The sequence below is a fragment of the Malania oleifera genome, chromosome 8 (assembly GCF_029873635.1).
Source record: "Malania oleifera isolate guangnan ecotype guangnan chromosome 8, ASM2987363v1, whole genome shotgun sequence".
NCBI classification, from domain to species: domain Eukaryota; kingdom Viridiplantae; phylum Streptophyta; class Magnoliopsida; order Santalales; family Ximeniaceae; genus Malania; species Malania oleifera.
In genome coordinates this window covers 5,930,273-5,945,380 of record NC_080424.1, presented here as the reverse complement: position 1 = coordinate 5,945,380, position 15,108 = coordinate 5,930,273, and the positions used below count along the sequence as shown (strand labels likewise).

Genomic DNA, 15,108 nt, shown 5'->3' with positions numbered 1-15,108 from the left:
ATTCCATAACTCATACGAAGTTTTATCAAGTGATGGTCTAATCAGAACTCTATTTAGAACATAACAAGCTGTATTCACTGCCTCAACCTAGAAATAATTAGGTAAAGCATAGTTCTGGGCATTTCTTGTATAGACCTATTTTTCCTTTCAATTACACCATTCTGTTGTGGTGTTCTAGGAGCTAAAAAATTATGAGTAATTCCTAATGAATTACAGTTGTCTTCCATGCCTTGATTTTTAAATTCTTTACCCCTATCACTTCGATTTTTAGTGATAGTATATCCCTTTTCATTTTGGATTCTCTTGCACAAGTTTATGAATTGTTTACATGCTTCATCTTTGTGACCTAAGAATAATACACATGTATATCTTGAAAAATCATTAACTATTACGAATGCGTATGATTTACCTTCTAAACTCTGAATTGGGGTTGGACCAAATAAGTCTAAGTGTAGCATTTGAAGTGACCTGGTAGTGGAGATTTCTTTTTTCTTCTTAAAGCTCATTCTTGCTTGCTTTCCTAGTTGACAAGCCTCACAAATTTTATCTTTGACGAATTTTATCTTAGCCAATCCTTTAACTAGGTCTCCCTTAACTAGTTTAGATATTAAGTCCATGTTTGCGTGTCCTATTCTCCTATGCCAAATCCAGCTAATTTCATTCATAGCAGAGAAGCATGTCACACTCTGTGAGGTTAAGTTATCAAAATTGGTGGTATATACATTTTCATGACGCCTAGCTATGAATAATATCTTATTATCAATTTTGTGTTCAACTATGCACTTGTCATGTTTAAAAGACACTTTGTAACCTTTATCACATGGTTGGCTTATACTCAACAAGTTGTGCTTTAAACCATCAACCAGTAAAACATCATCTATAATTAATGACGAATCATTACCAACTTTACCTACACCTGTGATCCTTCCCTTACCATTATCTCCAAAAGTGACAAATCCTTCATCCTTGGGTGTGATGGATGTGAACTTTGCTTCATCCTCGGTTATGTGACATGAACATCCTCTATCCATATATCATCTGTCTTTTGAGGATGATGATCTTAAGCATATCTACAAGACACAATCAGACAACTAGCTTTGGTACCCAGATTTTCTTGGGTCCAGGGGGGTTAGTGCTAGATTCTCCTTTGACCTTCCATACTTTCTTAATTTTGTCATCTTTATTTTTGAAAGGACAGTCAAATTTTATATGACCCAACCTTTCACATTTAAAAAATGTAATATTTCTATGATAATCCTTAGTTGGAACATATGATTTTGACTCTCTTACAAAGTATCCCATGTGAAGATGTCTCTTCTTTAGATTTTCCTTCCCATTAAAACCAAGTCTTTCCTTTTCTAATGAATTTCTTTAAGCTCCTAGGAGTTTTTAAAAATTATTTTGTCCTTCAATATTTTTGGAAATAATTACAGATTTATCCTTCAAATCCTTTTCTAACTCCTCAATTTTCAAATCCTTGTCTTTCATGAGTCATGCATGAGATTCATTTTGGCGTTCAACTACACTTGAAAGTTCTTTGACTTTATTTTTCAAATCAGAAATTTTCTTAGTTTTCTTCTTAAGCATTTTGATAGAGTACAAATATTCTTGTTTCAGTTCATCAAATGAAAGCATGTCATTCTCATTTTCAGAATCACTAGAATAATAAGAAGATGATGAGAATGATGATTGTACCTCAAGGTCATCATGTGTCATTAGACACAGATTGGCAATCTCGTCATCACTGGATTCAGATTCTGAATAGCTTGTGTTATGCGTATCCCAACCGACTTTCAGCGCCTTCTTTTGTTTCTTGGAGGCTTTCACTAGTTTGGGACACTCAGGCTTGATGTGTCCAACCTCTCTGCAGTTGTAGCATATTAGTGGATCTTCCTTCTTTTTCTTCATGTTTGACTCTTCTTTTTCTGACTTTGAGTTTCAGAATTTTCTGTTGAACTTCTTATTCTTCTTTAAGAACTTTCTGAACTTCTTTGTTAGTAAGGTCATGTCATCATTTGATTCTGAATCACTTCCCTCACTGAAGTTGTTTGACGATGCCTTAAGTGCGGTAGCTTTCTTTGTTTTGCTTTGCTTATTCTTTCTTTTATTTATTGCCAACTCATAGGTGATGAGCAATTAAATGAGTTTGTCCACCGACTTCTCCTTGAGATTTCTCCCTTCTGCTATTGTCGTAGCTTTTGCTTCCCACACTGGAGGTAATCCCCTGAGTATTTTCCTGATCAACTCATAAGTAGGGTAAGTTTTTCCAAGAGCATTTAAAGAATTTGTGATGTGTGTGAATCTAGTGCACATGGATTAAATAGATTCATCAGTAGTCATTTTAAATGCTTTATATTCACTAGTGAGCATGTCTATTCTGCTATCTTTTACTTCCTTAGTGCCTTCATATGTAACTTCTAATTTTTTTAAAATTTCTTTAGCTGAGTTATATGTCATTATCCTATTAAATTCCTTTACATCTAATGCACAGAAAAACAAGTTCATCGTAGTAGCATTTATTTGCATTAATTTCCAGTCTTCCTCTATATACTCATCTTTAGATTTAGGTACATCAACCTTATCAATTACTTCCATGATTACCCTTAGTCACTATTTTCCATACCTTCCAATCTACATTTAACAGGTATATGCTCATTCTATGTTTCCAATAGGTGTAATTTACACCACAGAAAATTAGTGGTCTAGTGGATGAGTGTCCCTCACTGAATGAAGTTACACCGATGTGTGCCATGTGATCTTTTTACAAATGAACAGTTAAGTCTATGTAAACCCTCTCTGATACCAAATGTTGATTTAAGCGTAATCCCAAGAAGGAGGGTGAATTGGGCTTTTTAAAAATTCTTTGAAACTTATTCACCACTTAGTCCCTATGTCTAAATTTAACCAATTACTTATCAAGTTTGTGTGAGATTATTCAACAAACATACATGCAATTTAAGTAATGAAGTGCATTACGAAAATTAAAAAAATAAGGGAAGAGAGAATGCAAACACAGTTTTTACGAGGTTTAGCCAACCCGGCCTACGTTCTCGCCTTGAGCGATCCACTCAAGGATTCCACTATAATCTTTGCTCCTTAAATTAGGACGGTACTTCCCTTACATACGCTGCTTACAAGAGGTACAGCTCCCTCCTACTCCACTATTTATAAGAGATACAACTCTCTCCTCAAATCCGATTCACAACCCGAACCGTGATTACAATCAAATCTCAAATCTGCAAAACACTCAATGTTGCTTCTTACAAAGTTAGTGAGTACAATTGAAATTTCTAATACATAATCATATGATGAAACTTGAAGCTCAGAATGTATGTAACAATACAATCGTTGAATGAATGATATATGCTTCTACAAATTTCTCTTTTATCAAATCTTCCAAAATGTTTGTATGAGTAATAACTTTGAAGACAAGATGCTCAAATATCAAATATGATCTTGTTAATAGTTTGTCTTGAATATTGTAAAGATCTAAATCAAAAAGCCTTCTTTCAAATATTCAATCACAACTCGATCTTTGTAATATGCAAATATATATACGATATGTATTCCAAAGATCAAAAACACTGAGTATAAGGTTTTCCAAACAAAATATCCCTCAATAAAGTATATAAATAGTTATGAGCTTCTAAGGATATTTAATCAAATAGTTTTGAAGTATTCAAAATATCAAGTCTTTAACTAAGGACACACTTGAATGATAACTATTTAATCAATGGAAAAAGAACAACTTTCTCAAGTAATAACCTTGTCAAAACCACTCTCTATATGTATATGTATAACTTTTTGACTTTTCAATCAAGTAGATTTTTGAATATTAAAAATATCAAGTCTTGAATGAAAACTCACTTGAATCAATCTATTTAACCAATAACAAAAGCTTTTCTCAAGTGGTAATCTTATCAAAAATGATTTAGTACATGCACACTCAAGATCAACCTCTTAACACATATTCAAAAATGGATTTTGCAATACCAAACGCTTTTGAAAAATGAATATCAATCAACACATCAGTTTAGATGACAAAAATCTATGAGAATAACTCTTAACAAGTAGTATGATTTACCAAACCTCAATACCAAATAGAGATCAAGATGTGTATATGAAATCCCTTTATTTTTTCTAAGTTGATTTTCCCAAGCTTGATGAATATAGGTTGGAGTGCAAGCAATCGTATCGCAATAAGCTCAAGTTTCTCAATTCTCTTTCAATAAGATGTTCTCTTCTCTTCTTATTGATCTTAGCATATTGCACTAGGGTTTAGATGTTCAATATATAGGTGTCTTACCCTTAGAATCAAGCCTAATCGTTGGTTCAAAAAATATCTCTCGAGTTCTCTTATTAAAAATTAGATTTTTAACTTTTCTCACAAGTTCAAGCGACTGAGGTTAAAGGCTCAGGTGACTGAAGTTCCTTAAAGTTTAGAAAAATTAACCTAGATACAAGGTCAACAAACTGAAGTTGAGGGTTCAGGCTCCCAAAGTGACAAGTTCAGGCGACTGAAGTTGACTTCAGTCTACTGAAAGTGTCTTTGCTAGGTTTTGTGTTTCACCATTAATTCTTCAAGTGACTAAACTTAATCTTCAGGCTTTTGAAGAAATTCTTCAGACGACTGAGGTTGAGTTCAGGCTACCGAAGTGGCCATTTCCTGAATTTTTTTCTTTCTAGTTTAAATTTCTGTTTTGCTTTCTTTCTTGGCTCTTTTATAAAAGTATTTTCAAGGGTTTTGAAAATATTTCTAAGTTCATGAATGTCCCCTAATGATGTTCATGAAATGCATGAGTCCTAAGGTTATTCTAGTTTATGATTTGAGCTTCAAATTAAATCATATGAAAATGTAAATACATTGAGTTCTAAGTACCCATTCCCTTGACAATCTTGAACTTGTTGCTTGCATCTTCATTCTTGTACTCTTTGAGTTCCATGGATTGTGCCAAGATATGTATGCTTTAGTCTTCATGGCTTTCATGACTTGTTATCCTTCCATGCATGCTATATAGTTCCTGCTTACAATCCCAATGCATAGATCAAATACCAAGTGATTTGTCATTATCAAAACCGGATTGGACTCCTAGAGTCAACACAGGTCTTCTTCCACAGCTTGGACAGCTTTAAGTGTGTGTTGGGAGGCAGTAAATATGTTCAGCCTAAGTTGCTTATAACCCCATAAGATGTCCATAGTCTCTGTCCTACATTGAATGCAACCATTGATTGTGGCTTGGAATGGTTATCCTAGAAGGACAGTGATCGGATTTTTGGAATACTCCATATCTAAAATGATGAAATCAACAGGGTAATGAAATTCTCCCACCTTTACTACCACATCTTCTACCACACCTTGAGGTTGCTTAAGAGATCGATTAGCATGACTCACTATTATCGGGGTGGGCTTCATCTTCCTAAGCTCAAGTTGTTGATAGGCCAAGTATAAAAGGATGTTCACGCTCGCCCCTAAATCTAGAAGAGCCCTATCAATGGTGTAACCACCAACTACACACGAAATAGTGGGTGAGCTGGGGTCTTTTAGCTTAGGTATGAGGTGCCCTAATATCATGGAGCTCATGTGCTCAACTTACTTAACCAAACCATCCATGTGCACCCTTGACTTTTGCTCTTGCGTGGATAAGTCCTTAAGAAACTTTGTGAACGCGGGTGATTGCTTAATGCCATCTAGGAGAGGTTTGTCTATTCTCACTTGTTTAAACATATCCCAGATGGACTCAGTTGAGACCTCTTTCCTAAATATAGAGGGTACAAGAGGGGCTGTAGGATGTGCCACTGAGGGGTCGTGAAAAGCACTATAGGGGCGAAGTGAGGTTTAACCCTTCTAGTTGCATTTGTGGGATTCAAGGGTTTGTGTACCCAACTAGAGGAAGATAGGGTGCATGAATCAGCCTTAGACACTACCCTCTTTTCATCTTCAATCTCTCTGTTGCTCAGTTGCTCCTTCGCTTGTTTATCTATCAGCTTGCCACTTTAGAGGGTGGTCACCGCCTGGGCTTGCTTAGGATATGATGAGGGACCAATGTCCGGTTCACATTCTACCCCATATTGTCCCTTAGGATTCACTATGGGATGATTTGGCAACTTTCTCTCATCTCTCCAACTCAAAGTAGCAGCTAGTTGCTCCAAGGTGGCTTCTAGCTTCGCGATGGATTGGGAATGAGAGTGAAGGAGTTGCCGATCCGCTTGGCGATCAACGTCAATGTTCTTAAGGGTTCTCAGTACCGTATTTTAATATGTGTCATATCTAGGCGGATGCGAAGACGACTGCTGAATGGTTGAAGATATAGGGGCTAAATCAGGATGATTTTAGAAATTTTGGTATAGGCATGGAGGCAAAGCATTAGGGGCTTATGGAGCTCTTTGGGATTGAAAACTCAGAGCTTGTGGCCTTTGAGAGAAGTTAGGATGTTGTTTCCACCTAGGGTTGTAGGTATTCGAATAAGGGTCATTGGATGGCTTATCATACCAATTATGGGTAGCATTTACTTTCTCTTGCACAAGCTTAGGCTGGGAATGCACGTGGGGGCAATTATAACGTGTATGGGAAGGGTTGGAGCAAATTGCATGAACTTCTGCACATGCCATTGTCTGCGGTCCTAAGGACAAGCACTAGCCTAATTTTTTGGATATGGTATGCAGGGTAAGGGCTAGGTCATGGCTTGGCCAACTTATAAACTCCTTTAGGTTTAGAGGTTGATGGATTGGGTAGTCTACAAGCGGTAGCCATGTGCTACTAAGAATTTTCAGCCATGTTTTCAAAGAGAACTCATGTCTCGTTCTCGTGCTTTGTGAGGAAAGTACCTTCGCACAATGCATCCACCATGGACCTATCTCTCTCAACTAACCCTTCATAAAAAGTTTGAATTAATTGCCACTTGGTGACCTAATAATGTGGGCATTTACAAAGTAGGTCCCTGAAATGCTCCCAGGTCTCAAAGAAAAGTTTCCCATTCGTCTTTGTGAAACTTGTGATTGCCCTTCGCAACTGATTAGTCTTCCCAATTGGGAAGTACTTTTTTCAAGAATTCATGCTGTATACTGGCCCAGTTATTCACCGAATTCGGCACTAAGGACGTCAACCAATATTTGGCCTTATCCTTTAAAGAGAATGGAAAAAGCCTAATACGAAGGGCGTCATCACTAAAATTAGGTATGCAGATGGTGGAGAAAATCTCCAAGAACTGTGCCGCCTGAACATCATAGAACCGAATGCAGGATAGCGATGTGTATGCATTAGACACAAAGTAGTCCCTAATTGGTCAAAGTAGTTGCTCTCCCGCCACAGGTAGGTGGGGAGCTTGGGGTTCTGAGAATTGATTAGTGGGAACTAGTGGGTTTCGTTCAGCCATAACTTTTGGCTCAGACCACTCAGCAATCTCTGGATTAGAGGCAAGTGTCCTAACGGACCTATGAGATCTTTCAATCTCGGGATCTATAGGAACTATCTCAGGATCTTGAGAGCGCAAACCAAACATACATAGTTAAAGCACCTAGAATCAAGACTTTAGAGATAAAAAACAAAAAAAAATGAAAATAACTAAAAAAGGGTGAAAATAAAAAGGAGAGCAAATAAAAAACACAAGGCAATAGTACTCTAAAGTGGAAGTTGCCTTATAACCGTAGCCAAGTCCCCAGCAATGGCACCAAAATTTGGTAGGCTCGCCAAGGCTTGGGTTTTTAACTACCAAAGATAAAATTTATACTACCTAACTATTCCAAGTTCAATAGAAAGTGGGGAAGTTGGGCGTCGATCCTCAGGGACTTGAAGCGCAGTTTACTTCCAAATTAGTTTACTACAGCCTTATATAAAAAAGAAGTAAAAAGATGGTATTTTCAATTGGTGAAGTTCAATAATCTAAGTTAACCCTACTCCTACAAAGCAGTGTTTAGACATGAGTATAGTTTAGGAACTTATTACGTGTACTCTATGTTCAGTGAGTTTACTATACTAAACTAACTAGAACCCAATTAAACAATCCAAGGAGTCGTTTGATGGCATAGAGTAGCAAAGGTGCACCGGCCGTCCGGAGCACGGTCGAGAACCGGAGTATACTTTATCACTAACACTAGGAATTACAAAATAAGATCATGTAATATACACAGAGAGCATATGAACGCCTCCGGTTGTCATAGGCCATCAGACACTTCATACACACACCGAAACAAAAATTGAAATCTACTCTAACTAATCTACAATGGCTCTCAATGACATCTTAAGTCTGTCACTAGCCTAAGAGAGGCCAAAAAGGAACCCAGAGCTTGTGTTCGTTGCAAATACTTATAGGCTCTAGGGTTTACAAGGTTTGTTTTACAAGTTAGGAAAGTTTGCAGCAAATCTCGCGCAAAAGATCGTCACTGTCGACTAAGTCACCCCTATGTCATTCTTGTGCGCGCCTTAATCGAGACTCGCGGGAAATCAAGAATTTGAATCTTCAATGTCTTCTACTATGTCACACCTCAGGGTCTTATTGGTCGAGTTGATGATCGAGACTTGTAGGATCTCGATCTTCAAGAAATCTCTGGAACTCGACATAGTCTTCCCTTAAGGTCTCTTGATTGAACACTTCGTTGAGGCTCTCGGTAATTCTACTCTCAATTCTGTTTCAGTATCTAGATGTGGTTGCCCTCAAATGTCACTTGGTCGAGGACTTGGTCAAACCTTGCAATATTTTGATCTCAGTCTGAACCTTGGAGTCTACGATGGAAGACTAAGTCACCCCTGTGTGTTGCTGGTCGCGCCACATGGTCGAGCATCATCTTCTTGTCCCTTGATGATCTGAAGCGTTAGGAGCTTGGCTGAACATTTGATTTGAGCTTTGAATCCTCCAAATCCTCCTTGGATTCTCATAATGCCCAACTCCATGGTTTTAACCTGTTTTTCCTGAAAAGACAAACAAACCTTGCATAACTCTGAATAATAATAACTTTGGGCAAATACATAATAAAATGAGGATAAATAAATATAAATGAGAGTCTAAAATCAAGCATTTTAGGGACTTATCAATGATATTGAGTGATCGAGAACAACTTCATTTTAGAGGGGGCAATTGGAACTCATTGAAAATTTTACTTGTGAGTTTGTCCCACATTAGAAAAATAATGTGAAGGATGAGTGCTTATTCACATGGTTGGTCCTAAAACCCAATAGGTTTAAATTTTTGGGTTAAGTTTGTGCTCACCTGCATTTATGAAGCCCCTTTGAAAACTCCTCCAATGTTAACAGTTTGTTCTTTTATCCTCGAAGGGATATTTGGTTCACAGAACTATCAAAATTCTTGAAAATACGATAACATCTTATTCCTTTCAAGATTACCGAGAATGTAATATTTATGGCTTGCCATTCTATGTTTGTTTGTTTGAGAATGGATATATGATGTAACATCCTTAATTTATTAATATAAAATGTAACATAATAAATGGAAAAGTCAACCCGAACTCGTAGGTAACGGGGATACCTGTCAATCACAGCAGAAACCTAAGCAACAGTAAACATAAAATCTCAATACAAACCATAAGACATAATACCAGAGTTATCTACATTCCCATAATACTGTATTTATTTACATTCTTCCAAAATATTTCAAAATACATTTAGGATCCCATAACCAAAATAATTTTGATCCTAGTACATTGCTTACCCTCCTAACGGGGTAACTTAGTAAACTCAACGATGGTCACGACTCTCCAGTCACTCAAGGTCTCTTGAAAAAAATATATTAAGTTCGGGGGTGAGACACTTCTCAGTAAGGGAAAATAAACTAAATACAGCTGTGTGGTAATATGAACATTTAATGCAATTATACATATACAGTACATTTCATATTTCAGTAAACATTTATCTTAATATACTAAATCATCATATACTTTCATATTTACTAATAAATCATATCGTTCATAAAACATCTATTATAACTGATAATACTGAAAACATACCCAGAATGAATAGTTAGATTCATGTATTACCCCCCATGACGGGTTGTGCAGCCCGAAGGTGGGACCCGACAATGGTTGACCGACCACTGCCGAATCAAATATGTCTGTAAGTACGATGGGCCCGCCACACCCTAGTCCGGACAGTCAGATGGACGTCCACACTCTACTGAAAGCCACATCGACTATCCATCTCTCACCCCCTCGTGGGGTGGTTAGTACTAATCTGATCATAAACATCTTATCTATAAGCTACGGTACCGAGCTCCTGAACTGAACTAAACTAACATCCGGTTTCTGATAACATATAGTACATGATTATATAACATCTTTTAAAATTACGACCTCGTGCCGAACATATTGTAATTACGGTCTCACGCCGAACATATCATAATTACGGCCTCGTGCCGAACATATCATAATTACGGCCTCGCGCTGAACATATCATACATATCATTTTGAAATTAAATCAATTACCATGCATTCCAAAATTATCATAATATATTGTACTCTTTCATAAATTCACAAAACATATTTCATTCGTATCATGATATTCTTCCATAGAAAATAATATTCATGCCACACATTTGTTGTATAAAACCATACATTATACTTTAAAATCATAGTTTTAAACACCTCATACATGCATACTCATTTCAACATATAAGTAGTATTTTCTCAATATACAATTCCTTCGTGATATATAGATATAACATGCTTTTCTAAAAATAAATTTACTTATAAATAATAATAATTTGTATGGAAAATAATTGCTTTAATTTATTCCCTTACCTAACTACTGAGAAAGCCCCTAAAATATCATAACCTAACACTCGTAGGATTTCCTGATCAAGACCCTGAAAATGAAAATTCACAGTACTAAACTTCAGTATTTCTTCGTGTACATCATTTCTTATAACTACCGTAAGGTCAAATTTGACTTAAAAAGTCTTACCTCAACTTAGGGATGATTTCCAACTTACTTTCACCAACGATCCGCTTCGACAAATTTAGAGAGAATTTTCCCAGGAGCATCGTGGTGACTTCGAATTGTCGATCCAACGTAAATCCGACCCAAAATTGATGAGAGAGAGAGAGAGAGAAGCGAAGGGGAGAGAAAGAGAAGAGAGTTAGCTTAGCAATGAAGTTAAAATTCAGATTTTTAGTATTTATAGAACTATATTCGTCGACGAGCCACGTCATTCGTCGACGAATCCTTTAATAAATTTGTCAATGAAATTCAGTCCTCGTCGACGAAATTTAGTCAGCTCAAACCTCTCTCGGTATTTCTTTGTCGACGAATTCTCTTAAACCCTTGTTGACGAATCTCCTGTATTCGTAGACGATTTTTCTCATACCTTTGTCGACGAATCCCCTGTATTCGTCGAAGAAGCCTTAGTGATTTCCCTCGGTTATTCCTTCCCAAAGTGCAATGTCGTCGACCTCCTCCTTCTGTTATTGTTTTCCATTTCCCTTCCTCTTTATTACTTTAAATATCATTTTTATTCGGGTTGTCACATATGATGTGGCCAACATGTTTACATTATTAGGAATATAAAGATTCCTATGAAACATATACAGGTAGCCCATTCACACTATCTCATGGGTAAGTTTCATGGGAATCCATTTAGATGGGAATCCTACTTTCTGGACCAATTGCCCTTAATATTTTGTTTTATAGAAAATAATGCCCTTATAATATAATCTTAAAAAAAAAAAAAAAAAACAAACTCTATTATTATATTTAAAATAACAAATTATTAAAAAAATAAAAGTAAAAATTTTAAAATTATTAGAAATTTTAATTATTTTTAATTAGAAAAACATATAAAATGTTAATTAAAGATATTATTCATGAAAATTTTAATTAAAAATAATTAATTTTTAATTATAAACATTAAAATAGCAATTAAAAATATTATTAACATAAATACTAGTTAATTTGTAATGTTAATGACAAATATTAATAAAAAACTTAATTAATTATTTATTAGAAAATATTTAAAATGTATATTAAACTGTTAATATTTAATTTATTAAAATTTTAATTGACATTTGAAATTTATTAAATATTAATTACTATTATTATTGTTTTATAAAAATCAAAGGCAAAAGAACTGACCTTCTTATGGTTTGACAAAAAGACACTAACCTCCCTCACTTTTCAAAAATTTTAGGGATTCTCCTTGATGTTTCAAGAATTCAATGGGTTTCCCTTAAGGTTTTCCAAAAGACACAAGTCTCTCCTTGCAGTTTGCTCTAAAAAAAAAACAATCTTTTGAGGGGAAACTTTGTTTTTCACATAATCGATAAAAATGTGTCAAGGGTATTATGTTAATTTTTTAAAAAATCTAATAGGACTTTCTTGTTAGAAAAATTATTCACATGGGAATCATGAGTACATTGGTAAAAATTTTACAAAGAAAATCAAACAAAAATATTCTTATGAGATAGATATTCTATTTTCATGAATGAAATTTTTATAAATATTATTGCACACAAAAAAAATAAATACTACGAACTAAATGCACCTTCCTCTTCTATCAATTTTTATAAAATTTTTATATTCAATTATTCAACTTCAGAATTAAAGTTACTTTAAAAGATTGTTTTTGAAAAAAAATTAGTTTGTGATTGAAAAAAAAAAAAAGCGAAGTTAGTTCCCGAAGAAAGTATTTTTTATTTATTATTATTTTCCTAAATAAAAAAATATCTTCTATGGTGCATGCCTTGCATTTGCAAATAAATTAAGTTGATTAATCCAACTATAAAGTGGACTAATCCCCTCGATAACGAGAAATTATATAGAAAACTTCCCCCTCCACGTGTCCGTGTCTATTTCCTTAATATTAGACATGTGACAAATTGACCCTACGTTCATCAATATCAAAGAGAGACTCACTTTCAATAAGTGTATAATTAAGGAAACAGACATACGAATACGTGGAGGAGAAAGTCCTCTGTATAATTTCTCCTCGATAACAATTCAATTGGCATATTTTTTGCTTTTTTCTTTAGTCCTAGGGTCTTGGCTGCACAATGGGCTAACTTTTTAATGTTGAAAGTAGATTACATACTATTGCAGTTAGCAATTAATATAATCATAGGCCATTAAATTTTGAAATGAATATGTTTTTTTTTGTTGTTGCTGTTGCTTTTTTTATTTCTTTTATTGTAATAAATGTTTGCAGTTATCGGCATAAGCTTTTTAGGTCTTCTTTTGGGAGGGTCTTGGTTATTTTTGGGGCTTCAACGCAAAAAGAGTAGAAAACAAAGAGAAAAATTCTTTCGACAAAATGGTGGTGACATATTGAGAGAGTATCTCTCAATTCACGAAGGACATGCAAAGACAATGAGAATCTTCACGGCTAAAGAGCTCATAAGGGCAACCAACAATTACGACCAAAACAGAATCTTAGGCAAAGGAGCCCAGGGAACAGTTTACAAAGGAATATTGTTTAATAATATGGAAGTAGCCATTAAGAAGTCTGCAACAATCAATAAGAGCCAGATTGATCAGTTCATTAATGAGATGATTGTTCTCTCCCAAATCAATCATCGTAATGTCGTGAAACTCTTGGGATGTTGTTTTGAGACCGAGGTACCGCTTTTAGTTTATGAATTTGTCGCCAACGGAACACTTTCTGACCACCTCCACGATCCAAGACATCATTCATCATCCTCTATTATTGTTCCATGGGAAACTCGCCTAAAAATTGCTGCAGAAACAGCGGGAGCCATTTCATATTTACATAGTGCAACTCGCACTCTCATCATTCATCGAGACATCAAGTCATCCAACATACTCTTGGATGATGACTACATTGCAAAAGTGGCTGATTTTGGAATTTCAAGGTTGGTCCCCTTAGACGTAATTCAGTTTACGACGCTAGTGCAAGGTACGCTTGGTTACTTGGACCCAGAATACTTCCGATCTAGTCAATTGACAGCTAAGAGTGATGTTTATAGTTTTGGGGTTCTTCTTGCCGAGCTCCTCACTGGGATGAAAGCGCTATGCTTCAACAAGTTTGAGGAACAACGAAATTTGGCCATGCTCTTTACTACTTCCATGAATGAAGATCAGCTATTCGTAATTGTGGACAGTGGGTTGATGAATGAGGAAAATATGGAACAAATAAAGGAAGTCGCTGTCTTAGCGGAGCAATGCCTAAGAGTGAGAGGAGAAGAGAGGCCAACCATGAAGGAAGTTGCTACAAGATTGGAGGGATTGATCAGAACAATGCAGAGACATTCAGATGATCAATTATGCTTTCTCGAAGAATCTTCATCAACCTTGGACGATGATGGTAGCGCCGGAAACACCATTGTGTTTGGCAATACAAGTAATGATGTCGCACAATCATTTGATAATAGCACTTGATTGCATTGTGAAAGCAGAGAACTTGTCTTTATCTTTATGTTGCATAATTGAGGAGTTAGATTTCCAATTTCAGTTATCAATAAATGATCATATTTGACAAGTGGTTGTTTGCATTATTGCAGTTAAAATATGTGTCTATGCATGTATGTAGCTTAATCATAAGTAAAGATTAATAAGATATTAACTTAAAAATCGTTAACTCCTTTTTTCTTTTTTCAAAAATCAGGTATACATAAGAGTTTTAAGAACAGCTGCAAGAAAATTTTGGTCATTTTAAGTTGCATTTAAATATTGCTAGGCTTCTTGTTTTTATTTTGTTGGTTCATGATGACAATATTACGACATGATCTACAAAAAAATGCATATATGAGTATATTATCGTTCACTTAGGTTTATTAATTTGAGATGGATATTGGTAACTTAGAAAAATGAAATAATAAAAATGGAAAGGTAACAAACTATTCAATATGATTTTAATTCTGTATATAAATAAATAGTAATTTATACAGGTTCAATTCTTCAACAATTATGGAATTTCAATGGGCATAACATCAGGAAAGCAGAATTTTTGAAAGAAATAATAATAAAAATTTAGTTAGATAGCATGGGGCAGCGTCCATGCATGCTTGTGTGTTATATATAGATTGGCCCAAAGTATATTCTAACCCAACAATTAATAATTGAAGATGCCAAGTCCATTCTCTAACTATGCGTAAATCATATAAACTTTGATTCCACTTGATTAATAGTCTTGAGTATAAATTTATGTCTTC

At 35.2% G+C, this 15,108-nt stretch overlaps 1 protein-coding gene across 1 annotated transcript in view; it reads left to right on the top strand.

The window, feature by feature from the left end:
- The window catches only part of LOC131161655 (wall-associated receptor kinase 2-like), a 32,353-nt gene extending 17,918 nt beyond the window's left edge, over positions 1–14,435 (top strand). Inside the window, exon 3 of the mRNA XM_058117572.1 lies at positions 13,146–14,435. Coding sequence (XP_057973555.1) covers positions 13,146–14,335 — 1,190 coding nt within the window. The 3' untranslated portion in view covers positions 14,336–14,435. The remainder of the gene's footprint in view (positions 1–13,145) is intronic.
- The last annotated feature ends 673 nt before the right edge of the window (positions 14,436–15,108 follow it).